This window comes from Plectropomus leopardus, chromosome 4 (genome assembly GCF_026936395.1).
Source record: "Plectropomus leopardus strain MGB_pleo_1.0 chromosome 4, ASM2693639v1, whole genome shotgun sequence".
NCBI lineage: Eukaryota > Metazoa > Chordata > Actinopteri > Perciformes > Serranidae > Plectropomus > Plectropomus leopardus.
This window is the reverse complement of record NC_142179.1, coordinates 32,525,078-32,539,742: the sequence shown is the minus strand read 5'-3', so window position 1 is coordinate 32,539,742 and position 14,665 is coordinate 32,525,078. Positions and strand designations below refer to the sequence as shown.

Here is a 14,665-nt window from a genome sequence, read left to right as displayed (position 1 = left end):
ACAGTGTTAAAGTGAAAACTACAGGGCACAGAGTGCAGCAGGTAGCCCGACTCATAGCATGTAACGATATGAAAGCAGCAACGTCACTACTCACTCATATCCGCCCTTACTGTCCATAAGTTGATTAACATTAGCTTTGACTTCAGACAACGTGTGCAACGCAGTGCCTAAAATTATATTAGGACTGGAGCAGCACTTTGTGAGAGCACTGACACACTTGTGTAGCTATACTGTAACATTACATGCATTATGTATTGTAGTCCGTTGCATATGGTGTTTAACCTTTTAAGAACTGAGCAAATTGGTTTGACATTTTTCACAAACAGGGAAAGTAATGAGCAGCTTATCTAGACATGGCTCAAATATTAGCAGGAAATTAGTAAAAAAACAAAAAAAAAAACAAAACACACACACACACACACATATTTGAACAAGATATATGTAAACTTTTATTTTTTTTTTCTGCATTAATTTTAAATATATTGTTAGAATAATTATACATATAGTTTTCTGGACATTTTTTTCAGTAGATTTAAAAAAAGTTTCCTCTTAAAAAAATAATTTAGAGGTCATTTACTGTCGCTCTTTAATAATTTCTTGCAATTTGTAGGACAGGTTGCTCATTGCTTTTTTTCGTTGTGTTTTTGAAAGAAATCAAAGCAATTTGCTCAAATTTCAGGGCTTTAATAGCTTGTGAAAGGCACCTCAACATAGCAAAAGAAAACTGATGTTGATCCAGGTTTTCAAGATGTAGCCACTTTCAGTGTATCTATGATTAACTACTGCATTCATAGCTTTCTAGTTATATATCTATGGAAACTTTAATTATGCATTTTCTGTTGTCCCCAGTGTCATGAAAGTGTGACTAATAGATAGAATATAGTCTAAGCTTTACATTGCTATATAACATCATGACCCTGGCTCTTCGCGTAAAATGGAACAAAAATAATGAAAATTGTACTGATGGAGCAACAGAAAAAGGAGTGATAGCACATAGAAAGCTACAATTGCTGCTATGCATTTTTCAATACTAAAGACACAAACTTTAAAAAAAATAATATGAAATCCCTCAAAATATGCACAGTGACCAAATATTGGGGGTCTGGCTCATTAACTACAGGTGTAAATACAATTTCTGATAGTGGTGTTGTCCAATCACCAAAAATTCCAATTGCATTTTTTCAGAATAATTATACTAATAAGCTTTATTTCTTTTGTGCTTCTCAAAACCAGAGTTCCTTAGCCACAATACAATACTGTATAGTATAAGAAAACTAAGTGGTTAGAGACCATAAATCATAGAAATTGCTCGCTGGTTTAATGGAACTTATTTGTCCTGCTGTTTCTTGCTATTGTTGCTTAAATGTCATATTTAAACGTCCTTACAGTTGAATGTAGGACTAATTGCTCTCTTTGAACCAGTACTTTGCTTTGGACTGTTTTCTGTGTGGCCACTTACATGCAGAATGGCAAAAATAAATGCTCTTTGGAAAAAAAAAAACCCAACTGGGATCAAGATAGATTATTTTAGGGCGGGGCGATTTTAATTTTCCCCATATTGATTGATATTGATACTTATCAGGATATATAATTTGTTAACAGTGCCTGTTTGAAAATTATTCTGATAATGTCCAAACGGTGGCCCACAGATCTGTATTCAAATTGACCAAACGATATCGCCGTTGAGCTTTCAAAATATTTATGTTCCCTGTCCCCAACTGCCCCACTGTGACTGGAGTCTATAAACCCCCTTAACTCTTTCCCCGCCTGAGCATTTTTATTAAGTTGCCAGCCAGCACTGGCATTTTTGGTCATATTTACCAATCTTTCAAGTTCTCCAGAATATTTTGTGTTTTGAATATATAAACAATGAATACATCAAGATAAAGAAGAGATCTTCTGCTTTCATACACAAAAAAACCCCATTTAATTCTAGCTTCTTCTGTTCCTTTTTTTTTTTTATCAACATCTGAATTTGTGCATTTTCATAAAAAAAAAAAAACAACATTTTGGACAAAAAGCTGAAAAATGGCAGTTTTGTAAAAGAAAGTCGTTTTCAATTGCAAAATCAGTTTCATTTTTAATTTTTTGCTTTTTTCCCCTCTTATTTTCTTATGTCAACTTGAATTGTACAAAAATAATGCAGAAAATAATATTCTGTGTGAGTTACAGTGGAACTATAGAGTGGAACATTCCCCAAAATCTCAGGAAGCACTACAGCTACAGAACAGTCCCTAAGTAACGGCCGTGAAAGGCTTCTCTCCATACAGTTTCTAGTGCCCTGATCCCCAAAAGCAGTCACTGGCTTCAGGCTTGATCAGGACACCTGTGTCCTGTTAGTTAGACTAAAGCTGCCAATTAAGTGTTTTCTCTCTGTTGTTCCCACTGAAATGATTAAAAATTGGCTTTTTATAAACCAGGTTTTCTGTTTGTTTTTGCATTTTTCATTTTTTCCACAATAGGTATATTTAGCTCTTTGTTGGTCATTGTGACTGTTGCAGCCTGGGCTGAGGAGAGAGGGGGAGGGTTCCTCTGCCTGTGGCTGTGATCAGGCCCTGGTGACAAATAGAGGATTTGGGGACTGTGGTTCATCCTAGGGATATCAATGAAGTGATTCTGGTATAACTGTTTACGTTTTGGTAACTAAATACTGATATTGACCTCTAGGATTAGTTTGATTGTTATTTTCCTCTCCTCGTTTACCCTACCCCTTTGAAGTGAGTCTAATTAGGGTGGGGCCAAGAGGGGTTATTAGGACACCTGGCCATTGACTGGGGTTGGATGATTTTTTGTTTGCACCTTGTCGAGAGGCTGTGGTTTTTCTTTTCAGTTGATATTGCCTCAGTTGTTTTTTGCTAAGTTTCCTGGGACTCTTCTGTTTCTGTTGCAAGTTTTGTTAATAAATTACTGCCTTTTTTTTTTTGCATGGACCTCTACCTAATGAGCTTCCAATACACCACCTGGTCCACTTAATTCCAGAGCCAGCCACCCACACCCAAAAAAACCCCCACATTTTATAGTGCTGCTGTTGCAGCCTTACAATGGCTTTGCTGTGAACTCTGCATATGTACATATTGCTCTGCTTGTTGTGAGTTGGAAGAAATCAAACATTTGTTATTAGTTTATTGATTCAACATAACTGAGCTGGAAACTCACGACACATGAACTCACACCACGAGCAGTGTTCCCTCTGATTTATAGTGTTCTGTACTTTTTTTTTACAATGCTACACTAAGTGGATTTGAGAGCAATTTCTGAAGACAGTTTTTTGTTTGTTTACATTGTCCTTTTTGTAGAAATAAAATAAAAATCACAAAGGAACTGTTTAGATGCAGACATTTTTGTTTTACATTGTAGAGCTATTTAACTATCCAGCAATGCACTGAATTGATTTTAATAACTTCAAAGTACTTGAAGTGTGCAATGGAAAAAAAAACTGATGGGGACATCCCTAGTGGACAGTGTGGAGTCAATAAGACATCTGTGTAGTGCTGTTGTGGGCAGTATACCTGGGTTGTCAAACATAGACGTACTGACTTTTTTTTTTTGTTAGCACAAAAGCAAAAAAGGGCAACCCAAAACCAAACATTGCATTTGCCTGTGTCCCTTTGGTTAATGCCAGGCCCATATAGCTTAATTTAGCAAATAGCTTAATTGCTTTGTCAGACAAAATGTACCTGAGTAAACAGGTCCTTTTGAACATCATAACATCAGATGGGAAAATGTGGTTTTCATGGTCCAGAAAAGGTATTCTCACCTGATTTTGTCGAGCTATTTCTGGCTAAACCCTGCCATCCCCTCCCTCTCAAGTTTCTGAATGTAGTATAGTACAGACACTTTGTGCCTGTAAGCTAGAACCTTCTGTTCTTTCCTACACATGGTCTGTCTTCAATGTTTTGCCAGGATACATGGTCAGACGGGGTTAAAGTGACCTAGTAGAAAAGCTGATACCGCCTGTATCTTGTTTTACATTTATTCTTAAACAATTTCTATGAACGGTCTCTGAACACAATTTAGTTATTTAAAAATCCTGAATTTCTCTAAAATGTCCAGATTTTGATATCATGTATCATGTATATCATTTTGTGAAGCACCTTTTTTTTTGTAGTTTTATTCAGTGTTTTGCAGATCAGACTGAAATATCAAGAGGCAGCAGAGAGTGCGATTGTATTTGGAATTCAGCTCTGATAGCACTGCAAACAAGTGTTAATCAAAAACCTTTGTGGCTATGACTTGGCATTTTGAGCAAATTAACTACAGAGCTGTGCTGAATACAGCTGCAGCAGTCTGAATAAACAGTGTCCACACTTAAGTGTTAGCCAGCAATACAAGCAGAGCTACTTTTGACCAAACAAAAAAGGTTGTTTTGCATCTATTTCACATACACCATGCATTCAATATGCTGCTTTGGGTACTGACATACCCCTCTTCACAGACCATGTACTTCATAAAAAAACACCATGAACCTTTCTAAAGAAAGCTGGGGTGCAGGTTATATTTTTTCAATACAGAGAATGAGATGTATAATTTTATGTAATTTGTTAGTGTGTTGAATGACACGTTTTTATTTATAATTCCTCGCTGATGCACAGCTAATGTGACCCCTTAGCTTGCATGTCACTGTTTCTCATCTCTTCGATGCCTTAGGTGGACAAATACCTGCATCATTTTCAGCTCTCGGATAGGACTCTGATGGATTTGTCACTAAGATTTCGACGGGAGATGGACAAAGGCCTGTGCAGAGACACAAACCCCACAGCTGCTGTTAAGATGCTGCCCACATTTGTGCGCTCCACTCCTGATGGAACAGGTAATACCCCTTTTCATCATGGGAAATTGGTCTGTACATTGGGTCCACTTTGCAATTGTTAACCGGTGTTAGAGCCATTCATATTGTACTGCTGTCTTGGGTTCATCACTGGACATTTAATTCCCAGAGACTCAGGTACAACCACTACCAAAACCACAACATTATATTATAGGGCTGCTTGATTATGGCAAAAACAGTAATCATATTTATTTAAAGTGCTTATTAAATCACGATTATTTAACAATTATTTAATAATGATGACTCATTGTCCTTGAAACATTATGCATTTAGTGAACATAAACTCTGGTCATAACCATGTAACACATCTACACATTAACATTCACATAATAAATAAAACCTTACCCAGCTAATAACATTTAATAATACATAACAGGTACAGTATTAATAACAGTAAAAAACATTTTGAGTTGGGACAGACATTTCTCTATTATCTGTGTAGGAGAGGCTGAGATTGTCTTTAAAATGACAAAATCAGGTCCTCCTTAACAGTCCACCTTAAGGGAGCCTGGTCAGTTTCCAATGGGAGGCTAACTTAGCTTGCTAACGTTTGGGGCTAACCCCTGTCACTTTAATCAGCAGGTGGCAAGCAAGACATGGGAGCTCGTCTTGGGTCTCGAGAATTTGCAGCATTTATTCACTGACAAACAGCCTCAGCTGTACACGCATTACATTCATTTGACTTCAGATTCTCTGCTGCGGTTGCTGCAGCATCACTGTCACCATCACTGGCACACACACACACACACACACACACACACACACACACACACACACACACACACGTTTGCCCTCGCCCGTTTGTGCTTGTTGTCGTTCCCACTCTCTCTTGCTACGCACAAAATCTGAAACAAAACGAGACACCAAAGTTTGTAAACAAACGCTGAGGCCGTGCATTGTGACTTGCTGTTTTCAAGTAGCACATCTTCTAGGTAAGGGTGCACTTGATTTACAAAATTTGTCATCAGTTTTTTAGCTCTCCCTCTCCAATTACATTCACCAGGGAGGAAATGCTTGACATTTCACCACTTTTCACTCAATGTTTCATAGAGCTTTTATTTTGAGAGGCAGCTCCTCTCTATGGGATCTTTAGGAGACACCCTCAGGGAAAGCGTGCTGGTTAAGGCCAAGACACACCAAACCAACATCCAAGACTGTTGAGTTGCCTCACGTCGCCTGTGTCTTGGCCAAAAAGTTGTGTTTGAACACATTAAAATAGTGCGTGATGCACCACAGTGACTAAAGCAGGGGTGGGCAAACTTTTTGACTCGCAGGCCACAATGGGTTCTGAAATTTGACAGAGGGGCCAGGCCAGGAACAAATGGATGTTTGTGTGAACTAATCTAAATGACATGTAAAAGCCATTACATAAAAGGTTTTGGCCTTTAACAGGTAGCAAAGCATGAATATGCAAGGCTTATTGTACGAATTATTTTCCAAATGAATTTTTTTCATAACACCAGTAGAGAAACTCACTTTCAATTTTAGTGGGAACAGTGTTGTTGGTCTCCCTTTTTTGCCAGTGTATCAAAGTCTGGAGTTAGTTTTGTTGTGGCAATTCTCAGGATAGATCTGAGGTGTTGGTCAGTTAACTTTGATCTGTGATGACCTTTGTTGATGTTCATGACACTGAATGTCTGCTCACACGTAGGTCGAGCCAAACAACGCCAGCATCTTCTGTGCCGTCTTCCAGAGGTTTAGAAACGTGGCTTTGTTAAGTGAAGCATAAAAGTCATTCAGTTTAAGAGAGTTGAACTTCTCCTTTAAGATGGAGACAGACTGAAGATCGATCGGTTCCGATTGCAGCTCCTGCGTTGCTGTTTCATGGTCTTGTGACAGGGGACAGGACACCAGCTGAAGTGACTTGTCAGTTTTTTGAAAATCAGAGAAACGACAGCAGAATTCTCTGTGCAGGTCGTCCAGTGATTTGCTGTATTTCTTCGCGTTTCGGGTGGCCTTTTTCTGCATGCCTAGTGTGGGAAAATGAGCGAAAGATTTGTTTGAAATTTGTCTGGAGAATAAAGTCAGCTTGGATTTGATGGCTCTCACATTTGTGTACATGCTGTGCAAAATTGGGTCTTTCCCCTGTAGCTTCAAGTTCAGCTCATTCATGTGTGAAAATATGTCCACAGCAAACGCAAAGTCACAAAGCCAAGTGACGGCCGATATTGTATTCTTTGAAAACTGCAACAGTTTCGTGGCATATCAGACATACAGCCATTGATTGGACTTCAGTGAAAAAATATTTTGTTGTCCATTCCTTATTAAACACTCGGCACTCACTGTCCACTTTTCTTTTCTTTGGTCTGCTCATTTTTACAAAAGGGCAAAGGGCAAAGGAAAAATGTGAAGCAGAGTATAATACACCACACTCACCACACACTATTTGGGAAATCCAGGCATTGCAAGGAAAAGGCAAAATGAATGAGATTGTTGCTAAAATTTTGACATATACGGCGGGCCGGATTAAAAAACCTAATGGGCCGTTTATGGCCCGTGGGCAGTAACTTGCCCATACCTTGACTAGGGCAACAGGCACTCACTGATGGTCCAACTTGATGGCCAACCTGTGTGGCTTTGTGTGTCAGGGCTGTGAATTCAACCTGCGATCCTGTCAACTCATCTGGTGAAAGTCTACTCTCTGGCTAACAGAATGGATGAACTGCTGCAGGGCTTCCTTTTTTGGTTTTGCATCTATGTATGCATTAACAGCTTATGTGTACTATCATACAAAGGAAAGCACCTACTCCTCGATTTTGTGTGCAGGCACTCATGTCTTTTGTGGCAGTAAAGATACTACAGCAGTAACAATCAAAAGGAATTCTACAGTTTGTTTCAGCAACCTACACAAGCTCACTCAAAGCCTAATTCCCACTACACAAAAAACCTAACACCTAACACATGCATTTACACCCGGGTGACTCTGCAGTAGACGGGCAGTTTTACTGCCTCTGGCATCAATGGGAACACAACATCTAGGTGAACGCGGTAATTTCAGCTCTTCAACCGGCTAGATGCATGTCGAGCTGTTCATTCCCCCCTTAACAGTGCATCCAAATACATCTGCACCAAGTTTGAAAGAGAGACTGAATAAGTAAGAGATACATAAAAAAAAGAAAGCACTGAAAAGTTTTCAAAGACCTCTGTTCCTGCTGCTGTCTGCTGTTTACCTGTTTTCCTGCCTGTCAGTGATGTCACCCGGACACACCAACAACACAACCCAAACACACACACACGCCAGCTGACAGAAAGGAGGACTCTCTCTCCAGTGGTGAGTTCAGTGTCAGTGGGAATATAGCCAATCACTCCTTTTTAGCAGGTTTACCTGTGCTTAAAAAACCCATGTGTGCAACTTTGGTGGGACAGAGGTATAGGACAAATACTCAGGCACTGAGATGGGAAGATTGGCATTCCATTGTTTGCCACCGGCCTCCACTCAAAGTGCGATTTAAGTTACAACTCCACACCACCGCACCGCATAGGGTGCAAGTGAAACCTTACTGGGAGAAATTAAAATCTTCTAAGCCTTTTGTTGAGAATGAGGAATTAAAGCCTTGCTTTGACCTCACTGATTGTAGTGTTTGTTAAGGCAACTGGATGAAACCACAGACACTGTGACTCACATCAGCTTTTGTCAGACCGTGTGTGCTGACTAATTGCACAATAATACAGCGGCAAACCTGGGTTTGCATGTGAACTCAGGCAGCCTTGTCAGGCAAGAAGTGGGGACAGAGTCCTGTATAACCAGGCTGAAAACATGCAAACGGAGGAGATCAGAGCAGCAAAAATAAGCTACTGTACACTGAAAAGTGGAAGAACAGGTTTTCAGCCAATGACCTTGCATCAATGTAAGAGGCCTGCAGGGCATCATCAGCTATAGGAGACCATCCCCCCACACTGGAGTCCCGTCAACTGGCCGACAACCTCAGGGTGTTTTTCTGCCGGGTTGATAAGCTGACACTCACACTTCTCACCTGCTCTGGCTCAAGCCTGATTCCCACTGAACAAAAAACCTTCTAACATCTTGCTGTTTACTGCAGTGGGAATGCGTACAAAAACAACCCCCGAACACACGCGAAAGCTGACAGAAGGGCAGACTCGTGCACTCCAGGGGTGTCTTCACTGGATGAAGTTGATCGCCTGTATTTATATTTATATATACACATACATTTAATAAATGTAACTGTGTCAGTTTTTTTTCAAAGACAGAAGGTCAGGAAAGCACCGGACAGCGTGTCAACCTGTGGCACAGTCTGAAAAATTTGAAGTTCAAAATGCTCAAAACTGTGGAGATGACTGTGGAGTTTAGGATGAGCCCTCCAACACTTCTCTCCACCACCATACCCAACAACACTGTGTTAGCTGTGAAAACCTTCAGGGTTTCTTGGATCCACTATCTCGCAGGGCCTGAAGTGGGATTCCAGGAAAAAGGCTCAGCAGAAGTCAGAGTTCAGAGCTCAGGAGGTGCTCATATACCGCAATAACCCAGCCTGTTCTCCTTACCTTCGACCCTGTATTGTTTGGATTAGCTGCCAAAATGAACAGGAAAAGACAGGTCAGGACTGAAGAAGAAATAAATGGTGTCAGCCTGCCCTCCACCCAGGACCTATACACCTCCAGAGTCAGAAAACAGCCCACAATCTATTTGAACTTCTCACCTCTATAAGGTGCTACCGAACACTGTTCGCCATAACAGTCACATTCAACAGTTTCTTCCTACAGTCCACCACTCTGAACAGCTAATTTAATAGTGTCAGATAAAACCCTGTTGCACTGCAGCATCCACTTACCTACAAATGACATATTTAGTTTAAAATACGTACTTTGTTTTTACATTTACGTCTACAGCCTTGTTTCCATCGCACAAAAAACAGCTAATGTCTGGCTTTTTAATGATGTAGGAATGTGTACAATCAGCATTCACACCTGGGTGAAATTACTCTACGGTAGTCGTGGGTATTTATCACCTCTGGATCTGATTGCCATTGATTGAAATGCAACACCCAGGTGAACGCACCAATTTCAGCTCCTTAACCAGTGAGATGGAATGATGTGCTGGCTCTAATTACTGCCGTTCCCTATAGCCTGAATAACGGCCAATTTGCAAGGCACAATTTGGCACAAACGTACACTTGGACTCAGGATAAACTGATTAGAATCTGTTGGTTGAAGGTTAAAGGTTAAGGTCACTGTGACATTATAAAACTTGCTTTTTTGCCATAACTCAAGAACCTTGACTGCCCACCTCAAACCTGTGCTGTCTGTGTAGATCTTGATCTGTGAAGTATCCATGTTTTTTTTACAGACATGGATGTAAATAACTGTGAATGTAACTTGACTGGTGTGCTGAGGCATACAACTGTGTGGCGGTATATCTATTTTTTTTTTCCTCTTTACTAGCATGTGCATAAGGGTACGCAGGTATATGTAAGAGCACACTTCTGTTTAGAGCTGGAGCCATATTCTGTGAATCAACACATAATTTATCATCTATTTTTATAACTGGTTCGACATTTGAGTTCTTTTTCAAGTAAAATGTGGAATACTTGCTTGCTTGTTCTCGCTTTTCATATTGAATGATTATTTAAAAATATTACTAATTGAAAATACAGTGTTTAGATAATAAAGCTTTTGCCAGAAAAAAAAGGAACAATTTGAAGACATTACCATGAGCTCTTGGAAATTGTGATGGGCTTTGTTATTTGTTTTTTTAAATTTTGTGACATTTTACAGACAATAATAAATGGATATATGAGTTATGAAAATAACTGTTATTTCCATCCCTACTTCTGATACAGTATGCATTCCTGTCAAATGCTTCACGCAATTCCACTGAATGATAGTTGGAAGTAACGCACCAGCAATAGGTGAAAAAGAAGAAGGCTGCTATATAAACAGGGATGTAAATAGTAAAAGTATTGGAAGGAACTCTTGATTATAATTTGAATTCATTGTTTTTGTTTGTGATATATGATGTTGCATGTGGTTATATTTTTTGTTTTTGTTTTTGTTCAAAGAACAAGGTGAATTTCTGGCACTTGATCTTGGCGGATCCAACTTCCGGGTGCTCCTGGTCAAAGTTATGGCTAACGGCAAGCAGGAGGTGGAAATGGAAAATCAGATTTATGCCATTCCTGAACACCTCATGAGAGGCAGCGGCTCCGAGGTAAGAGGCATGGCACATAACACACAGTTTATATGTGCTGTATACAATGAAACTGTCATCTGTGGTGTTAGTGCACTGCTTTTTGTCAGATATATTAAAATATTAATTTGCTTCTTCCTCTTAATTTATAAAGTAGTTATCTGACAATAGTAGTAGTGGAGTAAAAAGTATATATTTCCCTCCTAAGTGTAATGAAGTAGAAAGGGGCATGAGATTAAAATACTCATGTAATGGAAAAGTAACCTTAAATGATGTTTTTCTCTTTATTTTGGTACGAGTGCTTTTGACCACTCATAAAATTTTCTTTTATCTAGGAGAAAAGCAAAAATAAAAAAAAACATTGGTGAATCCTAAAAATCAGTGGGCAAACAAAACAAAACAAGAACATTCAAGAACATGTTCGTATATTATTTCTTGCATGAGGCCCAGTCTTTGGCAGAGTACAGCCAGCAGTTTGGAGTGACTATTTTAACCAACAGACACAAGTTTTAGTGTAGCTGTAATGGAATTAATATTAAGTAGTTATAATGGTCAGTGATGGCTAAAAGTAAAAAGCTTGCTGACTATACCTACATGTTTTCAACATTAGTCTTTGATAATAACAAAGAACAAGGGGAGATAAAAGGTAGAGATTTGCAGTGGCAGAGCTCAACTAATCTGGGTACTTTGCAGAAATCAATCCATTTCATAAGACACCCTTCACAGTGCACGGAGTGATGGCATGTGTATATGTCACATTAATTAACTCAAAAAATAAGTGGAGTGGCACATGTTGCATAAGATCAATTTATTTTGTAAGCCTGGTTGGCAATATTTGACAGTGGAGACCAGAGGTGTGTCATATCATATCATCCACGATAATGCCAGTATATTTGGCTCTTTCTGTCTGTCTGTCTGTCTGTCTTTCTCTCTCTCTCTCTCTCTCTCTCTCTCTCTTTATATATATATATATACACACATGTATATATTGTAATGTGCGATAGTCATTGTAGGATAGTCATTGTGTTATTTTTGATAATATTTACATTTTTGCACAGTTAGAATACCACTATGTGTTACTGTTGCTGCTTACAAACTCAAGCACTGAGAGTTTTTTGTTGAAGTTTTTGCTGCATATTTGATGATAAAATATATTAATGTTTACATATAGAACTATTACACTTATTTTGTTGCATCTGTATGTTTTTGAAATTAATAATAACATTCTCAGTATTTTTGTCATATTGTCATGAGTATGAGTATCGTCATTGCAAAAAAAAAAAATTGGAATAATATTTCACGGCCAAATCACCCACCCCTTGTAAAGACAGAACTAATAGGGAGCCATCAGGTGTGCCAATTCTAACTTAAACACATATTTAGGAAATGACTCATGGATCAGCAGATTGATGAGGATGTACAGTATAGACTATTATAAAATAGATTTTGCCACACAGCCACTCAGAGAACAGTTTTATAATAGGCAGAAGCATCAGCAGCTGTCTCTTTTGGTAGTAAATTGTTTCTCTGTGGATTGCAGAAAAAAAACAGAAGAAAAACAGTGAGAGGCTACTGAAACATCAGGACAGCAGCATGCTTTAGGTACTTGGGTCTCAACAAAGAGACGACCCTCAGTTTTTTGCTATTGCTAAAATGGAATTTTTCTGTCTCCCGTAGTTATTTGACCACATAGCTGATTGTCTGGCAAATTTTATGGAGAAGTTGGGCATAAAGGATAAAAAGCTTCCTCTGGGTTTCACCTTCTCTTTTCCATGTCAGCAGACCAAGTTGGATGAGGTGAGTGATTTAAAAGTTCTTTATCTTCTTCATGTAATAGTTTAACCTTAAGTGAAACTGGGTTGGTATTGTCTAAACAAACACTGAAGTGAAATTTGTGAGTACAGCATACTGTGAATATTATCACAGCGTTTTGCTTTAGCTTCAACAATAAACATGGGACCGACTTATCTGTAAAGGGCTCTTTGATCCAACAAATCAACTGGAGACTCATTGGTTTTATTAAGAAAGCATTAGACATGCTTCTTAAAGGCAAACTGTGCAGGATTTGTCGCTTATTGTTTATCAACACAAATTATGCCTAAAGCTTGGGCCCTCCTCCTCGGCTCAACGACACAGTTGTCAAGCAAGCTAGAGAATAAATGTACAGAGGGAGGCTGACATCCAAAAATGCCCTAAACAAACCAAAATCAGAAGAAAATAAAAATATTAAGGCAGAAATCAGGTTCTCTGCAGATACAGAAATTACCACATGTTGCTAGTGGGACATAAGTGATGATTGAGAAGGATTTCTTTCGTATAAGGTTATAAATTGGACCACTATATGCATTTTCACACTACTTTTCATACTCACCCATTTTCTGATAAGAGGATGACCCACTCTAACCCCTGAGCCACAGCTGCCCTGTCAACATTACTTCAACATGCTTCAACCTAATTTAGCTTGGAATTATGAGACTTCACTTATGTTATTAACAACAAAGTGGTGGCATATGCTAACATTGTAGTTTAGTCTTTGCTGTATCAACTGCTTCTGAAAATGGCTTTGCAGGCCCACACTGTCACCATGTCATAGGTTGCTGACCCCTGCCTTACAATATGAATAATAAATTATTCAATGTGATCCTGCATCAGGAATGGCCAAAAGTAAATTGCTGATACAGCTGTATATCACAGTAGATTTTCATGTCATACAAAAACAGTAAACATATGAAAAAGTGTGTCTTGCCTTTTATTAAATACATGTTTTTTAGACATACATAGTAATTATTAATTTTGTGTCATTTTTTGGATGTTTTGGCAGAAAAGAGTCAGCTTTTAACTTTTGCCCATTTATGGCAAGTCACTATATCAGACTATTACCCAGTGAGGTCTATGTAACTCCTCTGAACAGTGTTTTGAATAATTGTATAATGACACCATTTAACAAAGGCTGAAATGAAATGGGTGGATAACTTTTTTTCTGCTCTATGTCTCCATTTTCTTTTTTGCAGAGTGTTTTGATGTCTTGGACCAAAAGCTTCAAGGCAAGCGGAGTAGAGGGAAAGGATGTGGTCAACCTCTTGAGGAAATCCATAAAAAAAAGAGGGGTAAGGGGTTTCGTAGTACATTATGTACCATTTCAAAAAAATCCCAAACTTGGGTGCTAACTTACAAAGACAAAGAAATCATTTTTGTTTAGTCTATGAAGTTAATGCAAAGAACAATACTTGCAACCCATACCAGTGAACACTGCAGACTAAAATATGACATAGCAAAAATGTACATAAGAAATGTAGATGAATTTGTATTTGGACCCCAAATCATAGTTACATAGTTATAGTTATATTTAATTTAATAGTCTAAGATCTGAATGAATACATGTTCCCCTGCGCAAAGGACAGGCTTAGTGTGAGTGTATTGCTGATACTCTCTGATTATAGTGTGTGGGAAATTTGCATAATGAGCTCTGAACAGCTGTGGCAAGCAGCAGGGCACACCACCAAGTCACTTCTGACACTTCTTTTTGGAAGTGTTTCAGTAGGGAGCAACTGAACTCATTCCTGTTTGTAAATCAAGTCAAGAGGAAATATACACATCCTCAGGAGCAACTATTAAGAGTGTCGGCTGGACCTGTCAGACTATGTTCGGGCAGAATGCAAAGAGAAAAGGTAGCACGATTGCATACAAAGTCA

The 14,665-nt window shown here is 38.8% G+C and overlaps 1 protein-coding gene across 1 annotated transcript in view; it reads left to right on the top strand.

Annotated features, from left to right (window-relative positions):
- hk2 (hexokinase 2) overlaps positions 1-14,665 on the top strand; it is a 41,114-nt gene that overhangs the window by 403 nt on the left and 26,046 nt on the right. The window contains exons 2-5 of the mRNA XM_042488790.2: positions 4,648-4,810; positions 10,846-10,994; positions 12,651-12,770; positions 13,985-14,080. Coding sequence (XP_042344724.1) covers positions 4,648-4,810; positions 10,846-10,994; positions 12,651-12,770; positions 13,985-14,080 — 528 coding nt within the window. The remainder of the gene's footprint in view (positions 1-4,647; positions 4,811-10,845; positions 10,995-12,650; positions 12,771-13,984; positions 14,081-14,665) is intronic.